This window comes from Cherax quadricarinatus, chromosome 24, assembly GCF_038502225.1.
Source record: "Cherax quadricarinatus isolate ZL_2023a chromosome 24, ASM3850222v1, whole genome shotgun sequence".
NCBI lineage: Eukaryota > Metazoa > Arthropoda > Malacostraca > Decapoda > Parastacidae > Cherax > Cherax quadricarinatus.
The window spans coordinates 23,107,882-23,133,518 of record NC_091315.1 but is presented as its reverse complement, the minus strand read 5'-3'; the positions used below and the strand labels follow the sequence as shown (position 1 = coordinate 23,133,518).

Genomic DNA, 25,637 nt, shown 5'->3' with positions numbered 1-25,637 from the left:
TTCATACTAAATAGCGAACGTTTAATGTTAAATAAAATTTTAATATTAAAATATGTGAATTATTAAATAACATTTAATTAATATATCAGTGTTTAATATTCAATCACATGTTTTCATTAAATCACGTGCATTTAACATTGAATTGCGTGTCATTAAATCACTTGCTTATATTAAATCACATGCGTATATTAAGTCACTTTCATTTAATATTAAATCAGGTGCGAATAATATCGATTCACGTGTTCAATATTAAAGTGGATGTATTGAATATAGAATTGCGTGTTTAATATTTAATAATTAGTGTTGAATTTTATATCACTTGTGTTAATATTAAATTACGTGAGTTTTTAAATCACGTGCTTCATAAATTAAATTACATATTTAATATTAAATAATGCCTTTAATATTAAATGATTAATATTAAAGCACGTTTATATTAATTTTAGACGTGAGTTAATTTTAAATCAGATGTATTAATTAAATTTATATATATATATATATATATATATATATATATATATATATATATATATATATATATATATATATATATATATATAATTTGAGAGAGAGAGAGAGAGGCATGCTAAAATATCGGGAGGTTCGATCCCTAGCTATTCGCAGTATCGTTATTTGCTTAAAACCACTCGTTCGTTAATGCATTAATATGTGTACTGCTCGTGAACAGTGGTATTCCAAACGGGAAGAGAATGCAATTAGTCCTGTAGCTTTCCACAGCCAAGTACGTATATACTTACATCAGGAGGGACATGTCCAGTGGTAATAGGCACCCGATGTTTGTAGCATTGATGGCCCAATTGTCAAAGGCGTCTCGGAATTTTGGCGGGCTTGGAAGGCGTAATAAAATATCGGGGGGAGGGGAGGTTCGATCCCCGGCTAGTCTTGTGTTGTTATTTGCTTAAAGCAACAACATAAGTGTGAAGTAATAAATAATACACCAAGTAAATTGGCATTCATGTTGCTGTGACAGTACGTATTTTCAACTGTGGTATTTAATTTTGCTCTAGTACGTACTCATAATTTTAAGAAACTAGCCATAAAAAATATGCACAATTAAAATAAGTACGTTGTTTTGTGCGCAAAAGTCAGTATTTGGTGGACTCTTAGTGGTAGCTCGTGTGTATGAGTGGTTACGGTGTATTGTGGGTGCTTAACCGGTTTATTTTGAGAGATGATTGGCGCTGCTGTTGTTGAATGATCGTATTTGGTACTGAACTTTGAACTTTTTTCAATCTGAATCCAAACTGCAGGTGTTTGTTGCTTTGAATCTTATTTAAAAAGTGAGGTTATGCAATTTGTCGACATTTTTTTTTTTTTAAATTTTAGCTGAGTGAGTTAGTCACCTCATCTAATAACTGAGAGTACAAGAACTTAATCGCGATGCATCCGCCATTGACCTTGAATTTCTAATACTAAAGATTTTTTTTTTTTATTCTCACCATTTGGGATATATAAACAAATTACGTCCTATTATTTTCGGGTTTTTATTGTAATCAAGAAAAATTACATGACAGCAAGAATACGGCTCTTAAAGTATTACTAAAATTATGTTTAATATTAAACCAAAACTTCATAGGAATTTTTCAGTGATGGAAACTTGAAGAAAGAACCAATTATTTTATATCGAAAAGTCTTCATGTACACTTCACCATCAGGCAGGTATTCATTAGCTTCGTCTTCTCTAATTTCACTCATACAAACAGTTATATCTCCAAAATATTTGCAAAAAAAAAAAAACTACATAATAGTATAGCTGCTCTGCAGTTGCACGAAGTCTTTGAGCATGTTTTCTGTCTGAAGCACGTCTACAAGCAATAACCTTTGGTGCTCACGTAATTCTAATTTGTGGTTGGAAGATATTTTTTAAGTTTTCACTCAAGGTTCGTAGCATTAACTGGAGGGACATCTTTTTTTGTTGTTAGTTGTTTTCAATTAGATGCACTGTAAAAGTGTTCAGAGAAAATGGTACTCCAATACTCGAAGGCTCAGATGATTTCCTGCTAAATAACTCGTAGCGTAAATCTTGGAAGACGGCTCTCCGAACAAATGAAGGTGTAGGTTTTGATGCTTATAATAGTTACTGCAGAAGTTTTGTCCTTCCTGAAAGAGTTAGACACTATATCACAATCACTCAGAGTGTGCGCATCGTGCGCGTATGAGTAAGGGCGAGGGCGTGTAGCAATAAGGCCATCACACGCGGTGCTATGTACTCTAACTGATGCATTCATGTTAATCAGCGAACCATCAACTTTCTTTTCATTTGGATATAGCGCTCGGGATTTTGCCATTTCCACTTAACAAGAAAACAAATGCATTGTCTTCATTAACATGAATTTATCTTTTACTTTGATTACTTAGAAGACATGCGTAGGGCTGTATGCAATAATCGCATTATTTCCTCATGCCGAAATACATTGATCTTCGCCAGTTATGGTTTCATTATTTGGGGAAGTATTTCTGCATAACACTTTAATCAGAGCTCTTTTTTTTTTGTGTTCCCCCTAATGGTCCCGCTATACGCGGCTATGTGATATCCATGTTTTCATAGTCAGTCTGTAATGTGCATGTGTAATATCTTTCTAAGTTGACGCTCATGGGTTATGATGGACAAGTTGAAGTATCTATCGAGAACTGTCAATAACTGATGAGACCCAGACTCTACTCTTCAGATTCTACTTTTCTTGCAATTGCCCATACAAAATTCTGGATAAAGCCTTCAATCTTTGCAGTCTTAGGCCAGGCGGCATAAGAGTTGCTCATTACCCTCAATAATTTTAGCTCCTACAGACATAGACAGTATTTCAGGGACAGCAAATTTATTTTATCATTTGAGTCTTCTATTTTTTCTCTTGAGACCATATATACTCATCTGAAAGTAATGAGTCTGTAGCCATTTGAAATTCAAGCTCATGTTTCAGACTTGCATGTCTTCTATTTGCAATGGTGCCTAAATAACTGAACTTTTTTAATGTCATACACTGACACATCTCTCACTTTAACACTTCTTCACGGTCTCTATCGGTAATAACTAGATGCTTCTGCGGTTTGTAGAAACCTGGAAGACTGCCTTAATTTTGTCCTAGATTTCAACTGCATCATTCCAGTAATTGTTTCATTTGCAGTGCATCATAGTCATTCTTAGTTGCCTGTTCAAACATTGCATCCCTGTTGCACCGAAGAGGGTAGTGCATAGTTGGTTACAAAGAACCCAGTTTGAAATTTAGTCAAGGTTCAGTGTAAATCCAACAAGCCCACCTTTTACTTTACCATATCTTACACAAGTTTGCTCTCGAAACTGATCAGCCCACAACCCGCTGAACTTTCCTGGTCTGTGATGCCCTTCAAACAAGGCTTTCACTTCTTTGACTTCTCAATTTCAGTAGTATACCATATAATGTATCATAGTTCCTGGATTGTGTTAAAAACAAAAAAGTACCAGTTTTTTTCAGTGCATAGAGATGTAGCAACCTATTTTCTTTGCTGCTTTGGGATAATCAATCATTCCATTACTTGGGAAGAGCCTTGTAATTTCCAGTGATTTTTCGACGTCGATGATTATATAACAGAGGCCAGTGCGCCTTCCAAAAAGACTCGCAATTTAACTAACGTATATAATAGTGTAACAACTTGCTTAAGGTGTTTCCACCACGTAACTATCATATCGAGTAGCGCAGCAACACTCGCAAGCCTCTGAGAGCCTTTGGTCAGGACTTTTCATTAATCATGCTTCCTACACCTGAGAGTGTGGCACAAAGAAAATTCTTCTAGGCTAGTATCAGAAAGTAATGCCCCTCTGCAACCAATAAAGTACAAGCGTTTGTATCAAACCAGGTCTGATCACAAGCATTTTCAAACGGTTTTCAGAGACCATTGCACTTGCAAGACTACTTGAACTGCATGTCATCAACACTGTGAATGTATTTCTTGCCATGAGCTTGAATAAATTTCTCACGCTGCCAGACTGCTGCACAGAAGATAGTATCTCTCGTTGTGAAATTTTTGAGAGTTGATTCAAAGGCTTATATATGTTATATTTATTTGTATTTTTATGCCTATTGAAAACATATTCAATGACAAGAAGATGGCATCATGCAGTTTCTGTATCTTTTTGACCTAGTTAATATTAATCCATAAAATCTTTAGTATCTCACAGTTACAAGGTTTAGCCAACTATCCTCATCGTGCCTCCCGATTATAAGGTGTTTAACAGGTTTAACAGATTCTTATTGTAATTTTATGTAGAGATAGAATCGGTGCAGATTACCAGCTTTTGTTTCTCTCATTATCTAGGGAATACAGTTAATTAGCTGCTTAGTTTTGTTGTGCTATATATATGTTAATAGTTCCAGTAATCCTTGCCTTCACGGCCTATCTCTGGAAATATGGCAAGATTAAGAAGTATTAAGAAACACGTAGAAAATTAAAGGTTCGTGTATACTGAATGTAAATAGAAGTTTGTACGATGCAGCCATTATCTTACATAGTCACGAGACTAAGAAAAAATCTAGCAAGTCTGCCAGTCCAAAATATTAAGCTGGCTTCCATCTTATACTTATGTCACAGGGAGTAATACCTTGTATTCTTGGTTACAATCGTTTGAGTGACAGGTAACTATTTATCCTGTGTTCGTATTGGTGCTAACTTTTGTTAATAATATATTTTCGCATTTAGTAAATAACGAGATTCACAGCATCACAGTACATAAACCTCGTATTCTGGTCTTGGCCAAGATTAAAATATAACAGCAAAATCAGGTTCGTATATTTATCAATTGTAATCTTCACCTGAAAACAGAATTTGTTGAGAGGGAGGCAGAGAAAAATTTAAACTGTATTGCATACAAGGTTTATTGACGTTAGACCTTAAGCATATTATCATTGTCATCATAAAGCCCCGATGTATAAGTAAATTTCATCACGTCAAGTCGTGAGCTAATGGAAAATTTACATGTTTATTCTTGGGATATAAAAATTTTGAATATATGTTTCACGCTTCCGAGAAAACAGTATAACATCGCCAAAAGCAACATAAGTATGTATTTTAATTGCACGTCATGCGCCATGTAGGAAATGAAGTTTTTACAGCAAAAAATAATTCTAGAAGAGCGAGACACTCGAGAGTCATAATAAAGAGTCGATTTCATGAATATTTCACTTTTTACAAACACCTCATTTTGCTGGCATAATAGTCTTTGTGCTAGCGTTGGAAAAACAACATTCCACTATCGCTACATAGATGTCACTGAATTTTAGTTGACCGTGATATTTATTCCTACGTCTTTGCTAATTCACCCTTAAACCATGATATTTATTAGTATTGTATATTAACTGATACACTCTCAAATAATGACATTTATCCGTCAGATATTTTCACTGATGTATCCTTAAATCTGAAGACTAGATCACTTCGGTTGACAAACAGGATAATTAAATTTAATCATCCTCAGTATAGTTAAATTTCCAATGGAAAACATCTACAAATCAAGAATACAGATTCTTTTACGAGAGAAAATAATTTAAAAAAACGTTTTTGCTCCAAGAATTATTGAGCAAAGGATTTTCAGTGGGACGGCAGAGTCTAGGCCTACCAAAAGTGGTCATGAGAGTTTTTGAAAAAAAAATCTCCCTCTGAACTTGTTCACTGGAACTTTATCCTCTTCTGCAACGTTGCAAGCTCCTGATACGTTGATTGCAAGGCGAAAGGCCTAGAGCTATTATTCAACTCCCTCCGTGGTTTCGCATCTTATATCGCTTCGCGATTTCTGCATAATATATATATATATATATATATATATATATATATATATATATATATATATATATATATATATATATATATATATATATATATATATATATATATATATATATATATATAATCCATGGGCAAGTGGAAAAGGATACTTCCTCTGTAAGCAGTGTGTGTAGTAAGGGGCTAATAACCTCTTCTGTATAAACTACTAAAAGTAAAAAGACAAACTTTCGTTTCTTCTTTTTTTTCGGGTCACTCTGCCTCAGTGGGAGATGGCCGGTGTTAAACATCCATACATAGAGAGGTTTATCTCGCTGTATATTTACACAGTTTATTATAATCTATATTCTAGGAATATTTATACTAGACGATTAGTAACCAGATATAGCGTGATCTTCATGACCCTGGCAGTCGCTAGGCTTTTCAGTTTTAAAAATTTAGCCTATCTTAAAGATATGGGTATATTCTCCGATAAAAGTATTGTGTGTATATTTACTAAGTGTAATCCCTAACCTAATTATAAATTGCGCACTTTATTACGGCCTTGTACGATTACCGAATACACACAAATAAGCTTATCTTTATCTATGTTCACAATTTAATTACATCCTTAAATCCGTTTAGTGGCTCTTGATGCAGTGGTCACGGCTTCGTCTCAGCCGAAGGACCCGGGTTCGATCCCAGGGTGAATAGGAACGCTGGACTTTTTTTGTTATTGTTGCCTTTGTTCCCTTAGCAGCGAATGAATGACCAAGTGTTGAACGACTGTTGCCGATCGCATTCTATGTAAGAGGACCAAAGGACTCCGAAGGATCCCAGTGGAACCACAATGGCATTTTTGGGTTATCCTCGGTCACTAACCCTCGGCTTAATAACCTGAATAAAATTTTCATCAGAGGTGAAAGTATTCTTAATGATTTTTTTACTGCGTTGATTGTGACTTTAATGACCCTTGCAGTTAATTGGTCATAAACCACAAAGCTAAATCTGAAAATGTTCTTATTTTATCTCTTAAGAATTTATTCAGCTCTTAGGGATTGCAGTACAAGTGTTGGAAGACAGTCTTTAATCACCCTGGCTGTCGATAGGTCTTTTAAATGTGAGCACTCGATTTACAAGACATACGGAAAGATTTTATGCGTAAAGAGATTCAACATTTGTACACTAATGTTCTGTGATGCCAAATGTATAAAACATTAATTAGCGAATTGTATGGTTGCTCTATAGTAAGTTGGGACTTTATCGTTTGGTACAAATAGTGAGGATATTTCTTTATTCAATGAAGTTTCAGTGATGTTTGATTAAAAGATTTCAACGTGATTTTTTTTCATTAACAAAAAATATTAAGGCTTGTGACATGCCTGTGACCCGTTTCGAGTCTTCTATTTCCATAGCTCATCCTGAGCCAGGTTTTTCTGATTACCTGGTCAACCAAGTTGTTACTAATATCTACTTGACTGTTTCTGTTATCTCCTTGGTAGTATGCTGAATAGTCTAGGCCAATGTATGTTTACGTAGTGTTCTTGTATTCAAAATACCCCTACTTTTCATTGAAAATATTTTACACTTCCCACCATATCTATTACATTGATGTACTAGGCCCTCAATATTTTCTACATATATAATTATCATGTATCTCTCCTTCATTCCAGAAAGTACATATATATTCAGTACTTTGAGGTGTTCCCCATAGTTTAAATGTTTTATGGGCTCCATGCAAGCTCTCTCCTACTTTGAATGGAGCCGTTAACATCCAACAGTACTCTAGGCGAGAGAGCGCAAGTGATTTGAATAGCATAACCATTGACACTATTTCTTTTGTTTTGAAAGCTCAATTCATTTCGCCATTTTTCTAGCTTTCACTACATTTTTCCTTACTGTCAGTTGATATTTCACCAAAGTATTTCACGTGTTCCATTCGTTCGGGTACATGCTGCTCTCTAATTATAGAATTATTGTATGCACTATGTTTTAAGAAAATGTGATGTTTTAGAGCAAAAAGAACAAATTACGATTTCAGTATGTAAAAATGTTAGTGAGCAAGATGTGAATCTGAAACTATGTACTCCGTCTTAAGCGTTTTGTCATGCCACTGTGAATACAATAATAATTTGCCACGGTAGTGTGTAGTCCCTCAACAACAAGATGAAAATCGAATTGTAATGACTAAGGCAAGTCTTGCAATTGGCCGGTAGTAAACACAGGCCGCAGGTTGCGTGACTGGTCTCCATCTATCACCTGCTTCTCAAGTACTCGAGGGGAGCCACTAACTCTTGTATTATTACCTCTAATGATTTATATATTAGAACGTGTCACCTTGTGAAGGCTAGGGATTCGAATGTTGACAAGTCTTGACCTCAGCCAGTATTGATCTTTGCGTGTGAACAAATGGTTTACTGTAAATAAATAAATTAAATATATATATATATATATATATATATATATATATATATATATATATATATATATATATATATATATATATATTTATATTACTACATTTGGAGAGTTTAGGCAGTTTTGCTCGCCGGTAGTTTCATCAGGTTCCCCTTGAGACCAGTTCACCTTTTTAAAAGTTGAAAACACAATCATCTGATGCTGTAATGCTTACATCTACCCTTGCGTTGTCGTGTAATATTTATTTTGAATTGATGTTTATAAAACCGTTTTTTATGTAAATATGTTTACACAATGTGCTAATGTTTAAATGATTAATTCAAGTGTGGAGAGTTGCCAGCAACACTTGGGTATCTTTATTGTGGGAAAGCTTCACCAGCTGGTTGCTTTATCAGTCTAGTATAGAGAATAATACTCGAGACAATGGAAGACGTGAAATTATTTAAATGATTAGTTCCTCAGCCTTGAAAGGTGTTCAGTTCATCGTTCTTGATGTACTGAACATCTTTCAAGGCTGAGGGACTGATCACTTCAAACTACCGTCTCTGTATTGAGCTGAAGAAGCCACTGACTGGCGAAACGTCTCCACAATAAAGGTACTCGAATGTTACACATGTCTTATTCATCTACTTTTCGGTTTTGTAACCATGAATGTATAACAGTATACCATACATCAATAATGTTTAATCAGTGAAGTAAAAATAGACATGTAAGGAAACTCAATAGTTGCAAAAAAAAAAAGGGAGAATAGCTATTTATCATGTTAGAAACAGAACGTAATGTTAATACTTCACACAGAATATGAAAAAAAAAAGAATTATTTGTATCGATTTTGTTTAAAATGGGCTAAACTTCATTTTTCCAGTGTGCTCCTTAAGAACTGCGAATCGTTACCGTGGAGCTTGAAATTAATCAGTAAATTAAATATACCATAACTGGCTTTGTTGCTCAGGACTAAGGATTTTTATTTTTTCAAATTCATTCCAGTGTAACTCGTTTTGCACAAACGGTTTCATCACTGTTCTCATTGCAGTCTTCATAAACATGCTCTTATGCCTATGTGCAATGTAACTTTAAAGTAGTTTAATGCTTCTTTTTTATTATAAAATTAAAGTAGAGGCATTTCCTGTAAACAGCGATGTGATTATTTATGTAAAACTAATGTAGTTTCTATATATGTATATCGGTTATTCTTAACGGGCATTTCACTCATCTTTGCTGCTCTCGCCTCAACGGTTATCCCTCCTTCCTTGTCTATACAAAACATCGACGAATGAGCGGAGTGGAAAATTGTTTTGTGATCTTGTGATTGATTTCTGCCTCTCCGAGCTCCTGTACGAGAACGCCCTCTGACTATATATCTACATTATATATATATATATATATATATATATATATATATATATATATATATATATATATATATATATATTATATATATATAATATATATATATAATATATATGTGTGTGTGTGTGTATATATAATACATACACACAACGCCTTTCACTGTCTATTCACGTGACAGAGGAAACTTATTTCTTGTGGGTGCAAAAGGATCTGCAAAATATTGTAAAAACACAATAAAAAAGTACTGTTATGTGGAAAAATCTTTGAAACATCTACAATAAGATACTTAAAAGTGCAGCAAGATGGCTCACCCTTCCCTGATCAAGAGCATTGGGGAGAAAGTGCTTGGCCACAACGGCCTGGTCGACCTCAACGATGTTTGTGGACCTGAGAGAGTGATCGGTCTCTATTTCTCGGCTCATTGGTGCCCTCCTTGTAGGTAAGGCTTTGTACTATGTATTTCTTGGTCATTTAATGTTATGTTTATTGCTTTGCCTGTGATGGAGTGATGTCCGTTGGCTAACTCAATAGTACCCTTTCTCAATACAAGGCTTGTCACCATGTTTTATTGCGCTATTGTATTTCGTCTTTGTTGTGGGAGTGTGATGTTCCTTGCAGTATTTGTGTGGGCTTGCAAGAATGATCGGACAGCCGTGGTTTCCGCCCTGCAGGTAAGGCTATATGCTGTGTGTATTTCTGTACTGATTGCGTTTTGGAATTTGTTTTCATGTCTGTGGCGATGTTGAAGCTGACAAGTGATCGTCCAGTATTTCTCAGCTCGCTATAAGAACATAAAAAAAGAACACTGCAGCAGGCCTACTGGCCCATGCGAGGCAGGTCCAAGTCTCCTACCGGCTTAAGCCAATGCCCCAACCTAGTTAGGTCAGGTCACATTCACTTAAGGAAGGAACACGGCAACTGACCTAGCACAAGCTAGTCAGGTCCAACTCACACCCACCCACACCCACTCATGTATTTATCTAACCTATTTTTAAAACTACACTACGTTTTAGCCTCTATAACTGTACTCGGGAGTTTGTTCCACTCATCCACAACTCTATTACCAAACCAATGCTTTCCTATATCCTTCCTGAATCTGAATTTTTCCAACTTAAAACCATTGCTGCGAGTCCTGTCTAGGCTAGATATTTTTAGCACGCTATTTACATCTTTATTTATTCCTGTGTTCCATTTATACACCTCAATCATATCCCCCCTAATTCTACGCCTTTCTAGAGAGTGCAGATTCAGGGACCTCAGTCCCTGATACATGGGATCAACTTTGTCATCCTCCTTTGTACGTTTTCCAGAGCATTTATATTCATTCTGTAATACGGTGACCAAAACTGTGCAGCATAATCTAATTGAGGCCTAACCTAAGCATCGTTGATCACATTATTATGTTATGTGGATGGTAGCTTATGGAAGTAATACTCATGTACTAGATGTATATGTCTTAATGTTATGATACGTTTATGCAGTTATAGATCTGGCGTTGTTTTTATACCGGAATGGGTCACGCAGTTGCCTGAAAGGCTGCATTGTGAGTGACATTGATTTATGACTGGCTGCTTTCCAATGGTTTTTCCTTATTTTTTGTGTAGCGTTCTTTAATAATTTTTTTCTTTTTTAGCAACCTGGAAATTCAGGTTGTACTGTTATTGGAAAATGCTGCATGCCTGTTGTTTTCATATCTAAGAAGATTCTGCTAGAATGCAAGTAATGTTTGCGTCTCACTTCTGAATGTTAAGATTTCAGGATTTGTGTCAGCGTAATGCTCATGTTTACATACAATAAATACAGCAAATTTATTCGATGGGCTGGTTTTTATCTTATTGTAGGCCTACTCAGTGCCTCTAGAAGACGAAGCGACATGCACTACTGCAAAATAGAAGACCAATATGAAAAGAGGTACAAAATTGTTTACATGTAAGAGACGATCATCTCACTGCAGCTGACCGCATCAATAAGCTTCTTGCTGATGATAGCCCTAAGAGCAGCAACTGAAGACTTTATTCCATGTTTCGCTTGTTGTGTAGGCGAAAAGTTGTCTAAATAACGTTTCCAATTACTGATTTTGTGTCTTCGTTATCGATAACTCATCGGTATTCAGATACCATCTACTGTTACAATGAGCTCACACTTCCACGTTTCCATCCATCTCAAAGCTTCTCACTAAAATTTAGTGAGGGCTCCATTTTTTCTGAAAATTGCTTCTTTAGTTTGAATGCACCCAGAAGCAAGGCAAATGACGAATATAACATCTCATCTATCTTTATGATAGGAAAAGATATGGCTCACAAATGGGTAATAATGCCTGATCTAATAATGAACTTCAAAATCTGCTGTTCTTTTTATAAAGTGAATTGGAACTATTAATCTGCTTAATTGCCTGTGGAGGTGGCTGAGGTTCATCACTAATCTGTGAAACGACTACTACTATTTAATAAAGTTGTTTCTTGTGTTTACCATTAGAATCTTTAATCAGATACTAGAAATAATATTTAGCTCTGTAGCTTTGCAGAGCTACAAAGATTTTATAAGGCCCACTTAGTTGCTAAGACTTTCTTCTTTAATATACAAATTTTTTTTTGCAACTCCTTACCAGCCCATCCGGCTCTTTATGGAAAAGCTTTCTCATGTCACTAAATCGTCTAAACACTTGGAGCAGGTCTGCAATGCGGTAGAACTCGTAGAACTTCGCTGTATGTAAACATGAGCATGGCTGGAGCCTCTCACCATTTTAAAGAAGTGAGACTCAAGTATGTCACTTGCTTCTAGTAATGTATACTAAAATATGCATAAAAGCAAAGCTATAACATTTTCAAAACTAAATGCATAATTTTGCAGCGCCAAATGCGAGTGACAACAGTAGGATTTAGCGGCAATTCAGTAATCAAGCGAGGGGGAAAATTTCCGAGCAAGTAATTAAGAGGACGGACAGATTGAACCCATGAAGAGAAAAAGTAATCTGGAATCACGAGAACCGAGACTGTGGCAACCTAACACGAAGTGCTCAGGCAATTATAGTTTTTCAGCTGTAAGTCTGGAGAGACGATAATTTATAGCGGTCTTTACGTTCACCACACTTGCTTCCCCAAACTGGCAAAAGTATACCTTAGAGCGGATGTAAGCAAATGTAGTTGTGCTTTATAAAACCTCTTCGTCGTTTGCTTCCGCGCGGCAATAATCAATTGCAGATTTATAAATGGCTGAACCGAAGGGATGAATGTATTCACCAGAGGATATCAGTGCGGAATTGTTGATTATGACGGCCGGGAAAACGGAAATATCAGCGTTGTCGCTAACATCGACTTCGACCATCTGTATCGACACTGACGGTAGACTTTTTTTTTTTAATTCGTCTACCTCAGTGATTCGGACGCAGTCCTTGATGTCTTGAATCTTGTCCTTGATATTTTGAAACATTGATCTTGATTTTTTGGACACCTTCCATGAACGTCGACCTTGATTCTTCGAACCTCGATATCGATGCTTCGAACACCGACTTCGATATTTCGGCGTCGATGCTTCGAATTTCTGCCTCGAACCCTAGAACATCGGCCTTGATATTTCTAAGCTCAGCCTTGAATCTAGGCCGTGTACTGTAACTGTAGCATGCTTGTCGCATGCTCAAGCAGCGGGAAGTTATAAGGCAACGACGAATGGCAGATTAGGAACGAGATGGGGAAGGGAGAAATAACGGAGAAAACGAGTCGAGACGTGTGGCTTTAATCTGAAAAGCGGAAGACTGAGACAGGCAACAGAGAGAGCGAGAGAACGGGCGAGAGAGAGAGAGAGAGAGAGTCACCACCACCAGCCCGATTTATATTCGCCTCTGTAATACTTTCCCTTTTTTTTTTTTTTTTTCAAAATTTTCTCTGATATATTCGGACGTTCATTATTCTACTTTGTTTTAATACTTTATGTGCGAGCCTGTAACTTATGATCAAGAATAAAATATTTTACAGCTAAAATCATTTATGAAATTCAGAAGCACAAAAATGCAAGATGTAAAAACATATTAGGTTATTTTGTGCACCCAGTACCGGGAGGAAAAAATGCTCACGGAAACTTTTAAAGGCCTACGAAAAAGCATTAGCCTAAACCTGTCCCTCCTCTGAAGCACACATTAACAGAATGAAACAGTAACACAGGCTAGGCTCGCGAATCCCTTCATGTTAGGGTACTTTGATGCAAGTGAACGGCTCTTGATTAAAAAAAAATTGGATCTACCTTTCTCTTCCTTGAATCAAACCTGATTAGCTAGCATTTCGCATGTGCTATATAAAATTTACGAATTTATCGGTATCCCCGTGAATATAAATAGCCTCGCAAGCTTACGACTGGCATTCGGCAACTAGATCAAGCCTCGTTTAATACACTTTTTTTTTTTTTTTACGTGCGATCCATTCTTGAGTATGGAGCACATCTGTGTAATTACGTATTTGCAGCTATTAGAGCACCGTCTTCACTGATATTTTAATATTTTACACGCATCTTTTATTACATTTGCCGGTAATATATCTTGAGCGTGACCTCAGTACCAAGCTGCGAGATGAAGATTTGACGTAGCCTTGTTTAATGCCAGACTTAATACAAGTAGAAGCCTTTCTAAAACATTAGGGATAGTGCACAAGTTACGTTTTGTTGCCTTTTCAACTTTCGGTAAATAGTGTCTGTTTATAAAATTATTTATACTTGCAATAATTTGACTTGAAGACAAGATCATATCAAGATACATAATTAGACTAAAAAATATACATAAGTATTAAGTAATACATAAAATTTACCAGTCTAGTGGTACCAGCACTTACATATGGATCGGAAGTATGATTCTTAAAAAAATATGGTTCAGGACGGATCGAAAGGTTCCTCTCCCAAGTGAGGTTTTTTGTGTATTGTTCCAGCCACGGTATCGTGACTTTTTATTCTTTTGGGGGAATAATCTTTGGATATTTCGGTCCGTCCTAGACCATTATCAAGTCGCAAATGAGCAAGAAAATGAGGAGAAAGCCAGCAGACAAGGTAGGTAAAGAGGTGACTTTTGAGTTTCTCTTCTCTTTATCTGCCTTGTCTTGGGACTTTCTCCTCGTTTATTTCTCATTTGTGATTAGAAATAATTCTTAAAATTTCTTCTCCAAAATGTTGGCTATCTCTGAATTCTTCCAGTCACGATATTGTGATTTATTTCGTGAAGCATTAACTAAATATTGTAAATGGGAGGAGGAGAGGGGAAACCGGAGACTGGAAATGGCATGTCCGAGATCAAAGTGTACTGTGAATATTATGCAGAAAACTTAAGATGTAGAGATTAAAAGGCAGTGTGATGGTACACAAGGTATAATGATCGAACAGGCTGCTAAGATATTTTGGTCTTGTAGTGAGAATTGAATTATGTACCGTTCTTGAATTTGTAAAACTGGGAGCGGATGATATTAGAAGTGTTGACAGGTAACAGCTCTTAAATATTTTGAAGTGAGTGTTAGTTCGGAACTGAATGTGTGGGGGGTGACATTTGTCAAGCAAATCAGAAAAATCCGGCTAGCTGGATTGGATTTTGGAGGATGAATCGTCGTTGTGCTTAGTACTTCGACCACTAGAGGTCATTAGCACCAACCTTTGAATAAATTAGTGATTATACTTTAGTTTTCAAAATAGAAGCTAAAGTAAATTCTCAGCGAATATACAGACACTGCACTAATCATCCAGACTCTTGTCTGGAGGATTAGTGCAGTGCTAATGTTGAGGTTTCGTAGGTCAGCAGTGGGCTGCCACTATCTGTGTTCTAGAAAAGCAGCTATAGAGCGAATGACATTGAATGTGTTTTCTTTGGATCTCCCTGCCTCGGTGGAATACAACCTTTGGCTTAAAATAAAATGTTGTAAATTTACTAGCTGTTACTACTGTGAGAGCAGTCTGCAAACCTCTTAAGCTGGTGCATGTGGTGGGGTAAGATAATATTATTTTAATATAGCCTCTAATTGCCCCAGTGATCTCTGGGTTTGAGTTGTTTTGTAACTGGTAAAGTCGTGTATTCCAGGTGATATTCCAGGAATTTGGTGCAGAGGTGAAGGGAGGGCTCCAGTATTTCATTTTTCAATCATAGCCTGATATATCGCTTGATTTCGAGGGGAAGGTACATAGGGCTTGGCAGAGTATGTGTGCATTGTTCCTTTGTATAAAGGAAAAGGGGTAGTTATCATTGAAAGAATTAAGGGTAAGATGAAGAGCAGGATCGCAGATGAACTAGGAGGTTTTTAGGACGGAACGGGAATATGTAGACATATAAGTGATATGAGGCATATTAGTGAACAGTATTTAGATAAGGATAAGGAAGTTTCTGTTGCATTTATGAATTTAGAAAATAAATATGAAGAGTAACGTGGCAGATATTGCAAGTGTATTGAATAGATGGTAGGTTACTGACATCAGTTTTTATGAGGATAGTAAGACTTAGGGTACGGTATGTAGGAGAGAGGGAGATTATTTTATAAAAAGTAGGCCTTAGAAAGAGATGTGTGATGTCATCCTAGTTGCTTAACGTATTTATGGGGTTGTAAAAGAAGTGAATGCTAGGTTGTTGCGGAGAGGTGTGGGATTAAAATATGTAGACTCTAATACAAAGTGAGAGTTGTCACAGTTGCTTTTTGCCGATGACACTGTACTTTTCGGAAATTCTGAAGAGAACTTGCAAAGGCTCGTGGGCGAATTTAGGAGGGTATGTAAAAGAAGGAAATTGAAAGTTAATATAAGAAACAGCAAGGCGATGAGGGGTAACAAAGAATTTAGATAATGAAAAATTGGATATCAGATTGGAAGAAGGGAGTGTGGAGGAAATGAATGTGTCCACATATTTGGAAGTTTTGTCCATGAAAGACAATTGAACAAAAGAATTGACGAGGAAAAAAAACTTTGGATGGTAGGTGCAATGAGGTGTCTGTGGAGACGAACATTATTCATGGAGGCAAAAGGAAAATGTATGAGAATATGGCGGTACCAACACTCTTATATGGGTGTGAAGCATATGTTGTAAATGTTGCAGTGAGAAGGATGAAGGCAGTAAATATGCTGTCTTTTAGGGAAATGTGTGCTGTAAATATTAAGCAGAGAATTTGTAGTCTGGAGTTTAGGTTTGGAGTTACTAAAAGTATTATCCATAGGGTTAAGGTGCTTCAGACATTTAGAGAGTTTGGAGCAAAATAGGATGAACTGGAGGGTGTATGAATCTGTGGCTGAGGGAAGGCAGGGTAGGGGTCGTCCTAGGACAGGTTGGAGGGAAGGGGTAAAAGAGGTTTTGTATGCGAGGGACTTGGACATTCAGCAGGCATGTATGAGCGTGTTATATAGGAATGGAGGCAAGTTTTTCTTTTATGATTTTGCGTGCTGCTGGAGTGTGAGCAAGTTAACATTTATGATGAGATTTAAGGGAAATGGTTAGCTGGACTTGAGTCCTGGGGGTGGTCAGTACAGTGCCTGCACTCTGACTGAGGGGTGGGAATATCTACGTTTTGAAGGGACATCTGAACTGTAGTATCGATGCTTCTCTGGCAAGACAATGATGGGATAAGTGATGGTGAAGGTATTCTTTTCAGGTCACCCTATCTCGGTATGAGACTGCCATTGTGTATGTGTGTGTGTGTGTGTGTGTGTGTGTGTGCAAAGCAACAACTGTTGAGAAATGGCATTACCAGCTAAGTTTAAATATAGGGAAACTTAACTTAGAAAGACAGCTCATCGCCTGCACAGCCGCCCCTGCAGACGAGGTCTTGAGATGCTGTCGAAGGCACTCCTCAATGGGCTGAAATGAGTTATAATTTGTAAACAATAAATTACCCCTAGGGGGTGTTATGTCAGCATATTTCATTCACTGATGGCTGACAAACTTACTTGTGTGGACTCAAAAGTCTGCACCTAACTGCCGACTATAGGTTGATTACAAACTCCTTGTGACTCAAGAACTGCGCAGTCCCCCGTACTACAAGAAATTCGTAACCTACCTTGCTCTTGTAGCGTGACCTATGGTGTTCTTCACACCTTCGACAGGTATCGGTGACTTGATAGAAGCTGAAGTGTCCTTGGATGTCCACGTCTTCCATAGTCTAGGAATACGCACACTGGTACACTATGTTCCACAAGATTTGTCTTTATTGTTCACCATCTTATCACTAAAGAAGCTGATCACACTTCTCTGTAAGTGTTTATTGTGTTTTGTGAGACACTTTGTTCACACTAACGCACAGATTGTTCTTTGTTGGTTATCCTGGCGTCAGTGTCACTCTCAGTAGAGTCAAAAGTAATCTGAAGATGCCACAGCGCCCCACGCCATTACTGCCCCCAGCACAAAGGAAAAGCTGACATAGTACCTTTGCTTCCTTGCCACTTCCTCCATGAGGCAAAGCAGAATGTTTAAATCTTGCTGTCTTAAGCATAGTCAACAATGTCTACTATCTTTACTATGGTAATAAAGTGGGAGCAGGATTTTCCTTAATTGTCCTGCTAAGGTAAGAGATGTACTGTCTCTTATTAAAATACACTCTGCAACACTGGACTGCAAGGAGCAGCGGTCGCTTGACCACGTCGCATACTCATACTGCATCTGCGATCAATTACTCACTGTAGCAGTAAACAAGACGCTTGCCCCTTCTGAGAGGGCTGGGCCCCTCAGGGCTGAAAGGGCTGAAAGGGGCTGAAGGGGGCTGATACCCCCCTCCTGGAGAAAATTTCTCCACAACAACAGTGAAAAAATAGTGAACTTCCAAGCGCTTTCGTAATTTCTCACATTATCAATTTCTTGATAATGTGAGAAATCACGAAAGTGCTTGGAAGTTCATTATTTTTTCACTGTGGTTATTTTGCATATTAAGATATCACCTGTTTACTGTGTGATGCAGTTCAACTGTGCTTGTGAGGTCTCTGAGGGGGGGACCTAATTTAACCAATTATATGGCCACACCTTGCCTTGGCAAATAGCTGTCAGACACGCCTTTCGGCTTAAGTCTAAGGTCTTTTGTTCTTGATGGCATCAGATCTCGGCGTCAGTTCAAAACACGTGGTGCACACCCCATTGTGGGGTTGCTTTGAGGACCATATAAGCCCAAGGAACAGCTAGAGCAAGGAGATTCGAGCAGAGCTGCTGCTGCTGGGGTGCATGGCTCGGGAGAGGGCTACTGGAGTCTCTGGAAGAGACTGTTGGAGACACTGGGCAGAGTACTGGCCTGGAGCAGTACTCGGCTGTGTAGGTCTTGGGACCTGTGGCTAGAGTATGTGACTTAGTTCCTGTGGTGAACTGTCCTCTGAACTGTATTGTAAGTTATATTCTGTTGTGCCAATTGATTGTATTCCTTCACTGCTTATATGTACCACCCCATTTATCTAAACCCCAATAATGTTCTCCTGTTCCCAAATATATTATTGTACAAGGACTTAATAATAAATTGTGTTTGAGTGGAATAGTAATATTCACTGACCCCGTTATTCATTCTTTTATTCAGTAATTTATTTACTGAATAAAAGAATGATTTTATTGCGTATATATATATATATATATATATATATATATATATATATATATATATATATGTCGTGCCGAATAGGCAAAACTTGCGATCTTGGCTTAAATAGCAACGCTCATCTTGCCATATAGGACAAGCGAAAATTTGTGTATGCAATAATTTCGCCAAAATCATTCTGAACCTAACGAAAAAAATATATTTCACTGTGTTTGTTTAGTATTAAATTACTGTAAACAAATCTAAAATATATTTAGTTGGGTTAGGCTAAAATAAATTGCTCTTATTATAATAAGGTTAGGTAAGTTTTCTAAGATTCTTTTGGTACAAATTAAAAAATTTTTACATTAACATTAATGAAAAAAATATATCTTTAAACGTATAAGAGAAAATTTTAGAAAGGACTTAATTTTAAATGAGTTCTTGCTAATTGACCAGTTTTACATATTCGGCACGACATATATATATATATATATATATATATATATATATATATATATATATATATATATATATATATATATATATATATATAATGGTCAGTTAGCAAGAACTCGTTTAAAATTACGTCCTTTCCAAAATTTTCGCTTATACATTTAAAGATATATTTTTTCATTTATGTTAATATAAAAATTAAAAATTTTGTACCAAAAGTACCTTAGGAAGCTTACCTAACCTTATTATAACAAGCTCAATTTAATTTAGCCTAATCCAACAAAATATATTTTATACAAGTTTACAATAATTTAATAATCAACAAACACAATTAAATAATTTTTTTCGTTATGTTCAGAATGATTTTTGCGAAATTATTGCATACACAAATTTTCGCTTGCCCTATCCGGCAAGAAGTGCGTTGCTATTTAAGCAAATATTACAAATTTTATCGTATTCGGCACGACATATATATAGCTGTTGGCATGCCCTTTTCTTTTATGTTCGTAATTATGGAATCATGACACTGCACCATTTTACCGGCTGTATCTGATCAGTATTGCGCTGTATATCTTAGAAAGTTAAATATTACAATTTTATATAAACCTAGTCCCCAGATGTTAACAGGTTAAAGGTAACGGTAAAGTCATGATAGTAAGTAGGCCAGCAGGCGGGTGGTCGGTCCCCGGCGAATGCTCACACTGTGCTTGGCAATGTAAATAAACATGCGGATGCCGGACAGTATACACATACATACATTATCAGTATGCCAAGATGAACACTCCCTCTCTTCATAAGCTAAAACGAATAAGGTGTGTACGATCCTTAAAAGCTCCTCACCGAGGCCTTTATAATAAATTAGAATTACGAAGTTGTGTGTGTGTGTGTGTGTGTGTGTGTGTGTGAGATTAGGAACAAGTTTCTCACCTTGGTTAGAGAAAGTGAAGGATGCTTACTGCTTAACATATCCTTATGCTTCGTTGCTAGCTGATGGGCTGCCTCAGAAGTATTGATTTTTTTTTGTACGAGTTAAATATAAGTGTTCATTATTCTTATGTATTTATGCTTTTATCGTTCCTTGTCAACTTTTTTTTTTTTTTTTTTACACGTCGGCAGTTTCCCAGCTTTCCTAAGTATTTCTGAATAAACTTAAAAATACCAGGAGAAAACTGTTGCCATGCAGGTATTTCAGCTGGAGTTACTATTCATGTCTTGTGCATTTTTAATACCTCTTATGTAAGTGATATTTCAGCTTGTCTAATACCCAGTGCCTAATCATTATCATAGACTTGATAAAGTTTTGATTCTAAGCGAACCGTTGTGTCAGTTTAGTGGTGGTCGAGTGTTAAACGCCTCCATGAAGGCAACATTACGCTCTCTAACATAATTTCCTGGAAAAAAAAAGTCCAGGTTGGGATGCATTTTAGCATAATTCAGATTGTAGCATAAATCTTGAACGATTTTGTTTCATTTTTTGATCTGTGAGAAAAATACAGGCTTCCTCAAACCACAAATTGTGTTCTCTTGTGTTATTACTGAATGTGTAAAAAAAATTAAATAAATGGCATTTTTTTCCAAACCACGTCGGTCCAAATGTCGTCGTATAAGTTTCATTCTTCTGTGTGCTAGTTATTTGTGTGTGTGTGTGTGTGTGTGTGTGTGTGTGTGTGTGTGTGTGTGTGTGTGTGTGTGTGTGTGTGTGTACTCACCTATTTGTACTCACCTGTTTGTGGTTGCAGGGATCGAGTCATAGCTCCTGGCCCCGCCTATTCACTGATTGCTACTGGGTCCTCTCTCCCTGCTCCACGAGCTTTATTAAACCTCGTCTTAAAACTATGTATGGTTCCTGCCTCCACTACGTCAGGAAGTGGAATACACTTCCTGACAACTCTGTGAGTGAAGCAATACTACCTAACGTCCCTTTGACTCATAGGAGTCTTCAACTTCCAATTGTGACCCCTTGTTTCTGTGTCCCCCCTCTGAAACATCCTGTCTTTGTGTGTGTCATATATATATATATATATATATATATATATATATATATATATATATATATATATATATATATATATATAAAGTGGATAAAAAGGCTTCAAGGAAGAATATTTGGATTTCTTCCTGAAGCCGTTTGAATATTCCACTTCCCCTACCACCCCTTATTTTAATGTATATTTTTTTTACCAATAGGAATATTTTATTACATAATATGGTACAGAAGATTTAAGAGATACATTGTTGATATAAAGGTGGCATATAAGGTACATGTTGTTACGTGTGTATCACCGATTATAAGGCGAAAATCTCATCCAGCTCCTCAGAGCTGGGGCGTGTGCCCAAAATACAGCAGGCATTACCCCTTTGAACAGCCGCACTGAGCCGCTGGAACAGAAAACTAGCTGCCCTGGGATCCCTAGTTACCCTGATGAGTCTTTTTCCCAGCTCCTTAAGGAATTTAGATGCACTCTTTCCCCATGAGCCAAGGGTCTCTGAGCCTATGGGAACAAACATGTAATGATGGGCAAGTTCTCCATATTTTCTAGACTTTTGGGACTCCCTGAAGCTGGCAGCTGCCCCTCCTTCCTCCTGGGTGTATTGGAGATAGGTATCAGCCAAGGTAGATGCACATGTATAGTCCCACACCACCTGCTTCCCATCTGTCCAGGCTTGAAGGGTGATACCATCTGGATGCTTCTGGCTGCCATCAGATCTGCATAGTTGGGGTGGCTCCCTTACTGCTGGGCATCCAGCTGTTGTGAGGCTCCTCTTGATAATGTTATTAACCTCCTCATGTCTTGCAATCTTTCCCTCGGATTTACGGCACACAAGACCATGGTACCCGAATCGGTCTGCTGCTTCACTGCCACAAATACACCTGTGTTCGGCGAGAATAGGGGCGGCAAGTCGAAGGGCAACACCGATGCGGATCGTCTGTGGGTTGAGGCGTGTGCCAAGGCTGGAGTTGGGAACAGCCAACAGAAAGTCCCCAGCATGAGGGGCTCTCACTGCCAGAAGGCGGGCTCTATCCTTCCCTGACACACACTGAAGCATTGTTGAGGCTACATTTTCCACTATTGGACCATCCCAGTGCGATTGTTTGTAGTTGCTGGGGGAGCAGGTCTGGTTTCAGAGCCCGTTAGATTATCCCAGATCATTGCTCCATCAATGAATTTTTGGTCCTGGACTCCAATCTTGTCCCTGAGATGTTCAGGGAGAATCGCTGCTACAAGCTCTCTGGATGCAATACACGAGGACAGAAAAGCAGGTAACGCAATCTGTGATGACTTGCGGACACCAATGCCTCCTAGTCTGACTGGAAGTGTAGCTTGGCTCCACTGCCCGTCTTCTAGAGTAAGGTTAAGTACTTTCGTAAAAATCTGCCTCAGAATACTGTCATATTCGTGCAGTATAGGGTTATCATGTGAAGGTGCACATCTTAGGAAATATGTCAACCTGGGCAGACTCAAGCACTTTGTGAGAAGGTACAAGGCATCGTGGGTGTCCAGATTGCCTATTCGTTGTTCCATTCTCCTTAACTCTTCCAATTTCTTCCTGAGAATTGTGTCAATGGCATTGCTTCCCAGAGGTGCTCCTAGCAAGACACTATTTGTGGGGGCAATGACTGCTGCTCCTGGTAGTTTTGATCTCACTGCATTTATCACTTGTTGACTGAGATGATCTCACATTTGGATGGATTCAGGACGAGACCCATTTCCTGTCCCCGTGTCATTACCTGTGTAAGGTCATGTAGGAGGGACTCCTTTGTACCTGCTAGTGTGCCATCATCTAGGAACCAGATGTTTAGCTCGCTGGTCAGTCTGACTGTGATTTCCCTAACTGCTATACAGAAGAGAAATGGTGCAAGAGGATCTCCTTGTTGGACACCCTCCGATGATGTGATTTCATGCTCTCCAAAGAGAAGCATTGATTCCTTGCTATACCCAGCTGAAACAAAAGGGAAGAGACCAGGGAAATGTTCTTGTACTGCTGCTAATACCACGTCTCTTTTCAGGAGATTGAACGCATTCTTGAAATCTAATTTTACCACTGCATTGTCCTCAGGCAGGTTGTTGATATACGCCCTTGTTGAATGAACCGCTGCTTCACTTCCTTGAGAGACCCCAAAGCCAAGCTGGTTTGGTTGAAGCATCATGGCTGCCTGTGCACGAATACTTCGGACAGCAGCTTTGGATACGAGGCGGCGTAACGTGTTGCCTACTGCAATTGGCCGAATTCCTCCATCCTTCTTTTTAAGTGCACAAAGTGTTGCACCAAAAAAGAAAGGTCTAATTTCATCAGGAATCAGACCAGCCAAGGAATTGTTGACGAACCTTGTGATCTCTGAAAGCAGTGTCTCTGCAGTTTCCCCAATAACTGGATTAACCATTTCCTTTAAATGCTGTGGCCTTATTCCAGTGTAACCCCCCAGCAGAGCCAGATGGGAACGACATTATTGCTTTGTAAATGTCTGAGTCTTCCACAGTCAATGGTTCCATAGTGGGGACAGAGGTGTTGGAACTGTTGGTGCCACTGGTTTCCCTGGCAGGGTGCTTTCCTCTAAGTGCTTCAGCCGTGTCAGCATCCCTGGGAGCAACTGTATCTTCACTGGTAATAATTCTGATTGCCCCCACTGTGTTGCCTTCTTCAATTTTCTTGCTCACCTGGACTCTGACTTTTTCACTGTCAGTAGAGTGGGGGTTCTGCCTCTCCCTTTTTTGTGTTGACGGGGAAGGCGAATGAGGTTATCAACTCTAGGAAAATCTCTTAAGGATTTAATTATCATTGAGGCTAGCCTCTTTCCCCTTCTTTCCGGCACAGCTAAGCAGACATTGCCAAAAAGTAGCAAGTTGTTCCATGCCTTGATGGTTGGTGGAGCATTTAAGATAGTGGAACCATCGTTTACTTTTTTCAGGAGGTCTGTAAGTTTCCCAGCTGCGTGTGGACGGGCTGCTTTGGGAATATGTGTGAGTGTCCTCGTACCTGTTGCTTTAATTGCTTCCAAGAGATTGTCTGATGAGATGAAATCTGTTGGAGTGGGTTCAGGTGCCTGAGGTGGCTCTAGATCATCACTTTCCACAGGAGGACATCCTGAACCAGGGCAACTACCGTGTTTGCGGAGGAAACCATTAGACTTGAGACAACGAAGCTGTAAGCATGACCGACACTTGCCTCTCCTAGTATTGCCAGCCGTGCCATTTCCCTGGCTGCTTGCTTCCTCCTGGTTGGCATCCATCTGCTAGACTAGACAATAGGAGTGGAATATGACATGCTGGGTGGGTATGGTGCGTGGAAGGTAGTGAACTTGACCGTGGTGGCCTGGTGGAGTTTGAGGGGCTGGGAGGGGAAGGGGAAAACTTCCCCTGGGAATTAGGTGGGGGAGGCGCAGGTTGTTGAGTGGGGTTATCCTGGGGAGTACAATATCGGTATATTTTTTTAGCAAGTGAAACTTATTTTGTTATGAAATATCATTTGATTCTCTTGAATTTAAAACTAAGAGAAAATCTCGGAAAATGGCAGGTATCCTCTTAAAATTAATATTATCTTAAAAAATAAATGTGTATTATCAATACGTTGCTAACTGGATATACTTTTGCTTACCCATGGAATATGTTCACGATATGCCACCAGTGGCCAAAGCAAATTTTCCTGAAAGAGGCCGTTTGCGAGTGGGGAACATAAGCCAGAAAGAGCAGGTTGAGCGGAATGATGAGGGTGTGGAAACACAGATGGAAGTTTGGAAGAGTTCAAGTTGATCGATGTCTCAGGAAATGAATGCGGGGAATGTTTATCAGTGAGAGAGAGCCGCACTCTTGGAGTGAGAGATTAAGAGAGTTGCACTCTTGAAGTAAGAGAGAAATGTATTGGTCGAGCTTGTTATGAATATCATCATGAACGTGACATAAGTGACTATCGGAAGGATATTCGGTGATGTGAGACGTACTGGGCTTGAAATTATGGTGTAAGCTGTGACTCCTTAATAAGCTCAGTTACAAATGTCAGTGAACTTAATTAATTTTGAGGTTTAAGCAAAACACACACACACACACACACACACACACACACACACACACACACACACACACACACACACTGTAATACTATCTTCAAAGCTCACCGACTCTGTCGTCAAGTCCTGGTAAAGGAAAAATGTAATATTTACTCTAAACACAAAGG

At 38.2% G+C, this 25,637-nt stretch overlaps 1 protein-coding gene across 4 annotated transcripts in view; it reads left to right on the top strand.

The window, feature by feature from the left end:
• LOC128690750 (nucleoredoxin) overlaps positions 1-25,637 on the top strand; it is a 518,570-nt gene that overhangs the window by 549 nt on the left and 492,384 nt on the right. For all 4 annotated transcript variants that reach the window (XM_070088257.1, XM_070088255.1, XM_070088258.1 and 1 more), the window contains exon 2: positions 9,698-9,958. In XM_070088257.1, the coding sequence (XP_069944358.1) occupies positions 9,822-9,958 (137 nt within the window). In that variant the 5' untranslated portion in view covers positions 9,698-9,821. The remainder of the gene's footprint in view (positions 1-9,697; positions 9,959-25,637) is intronic.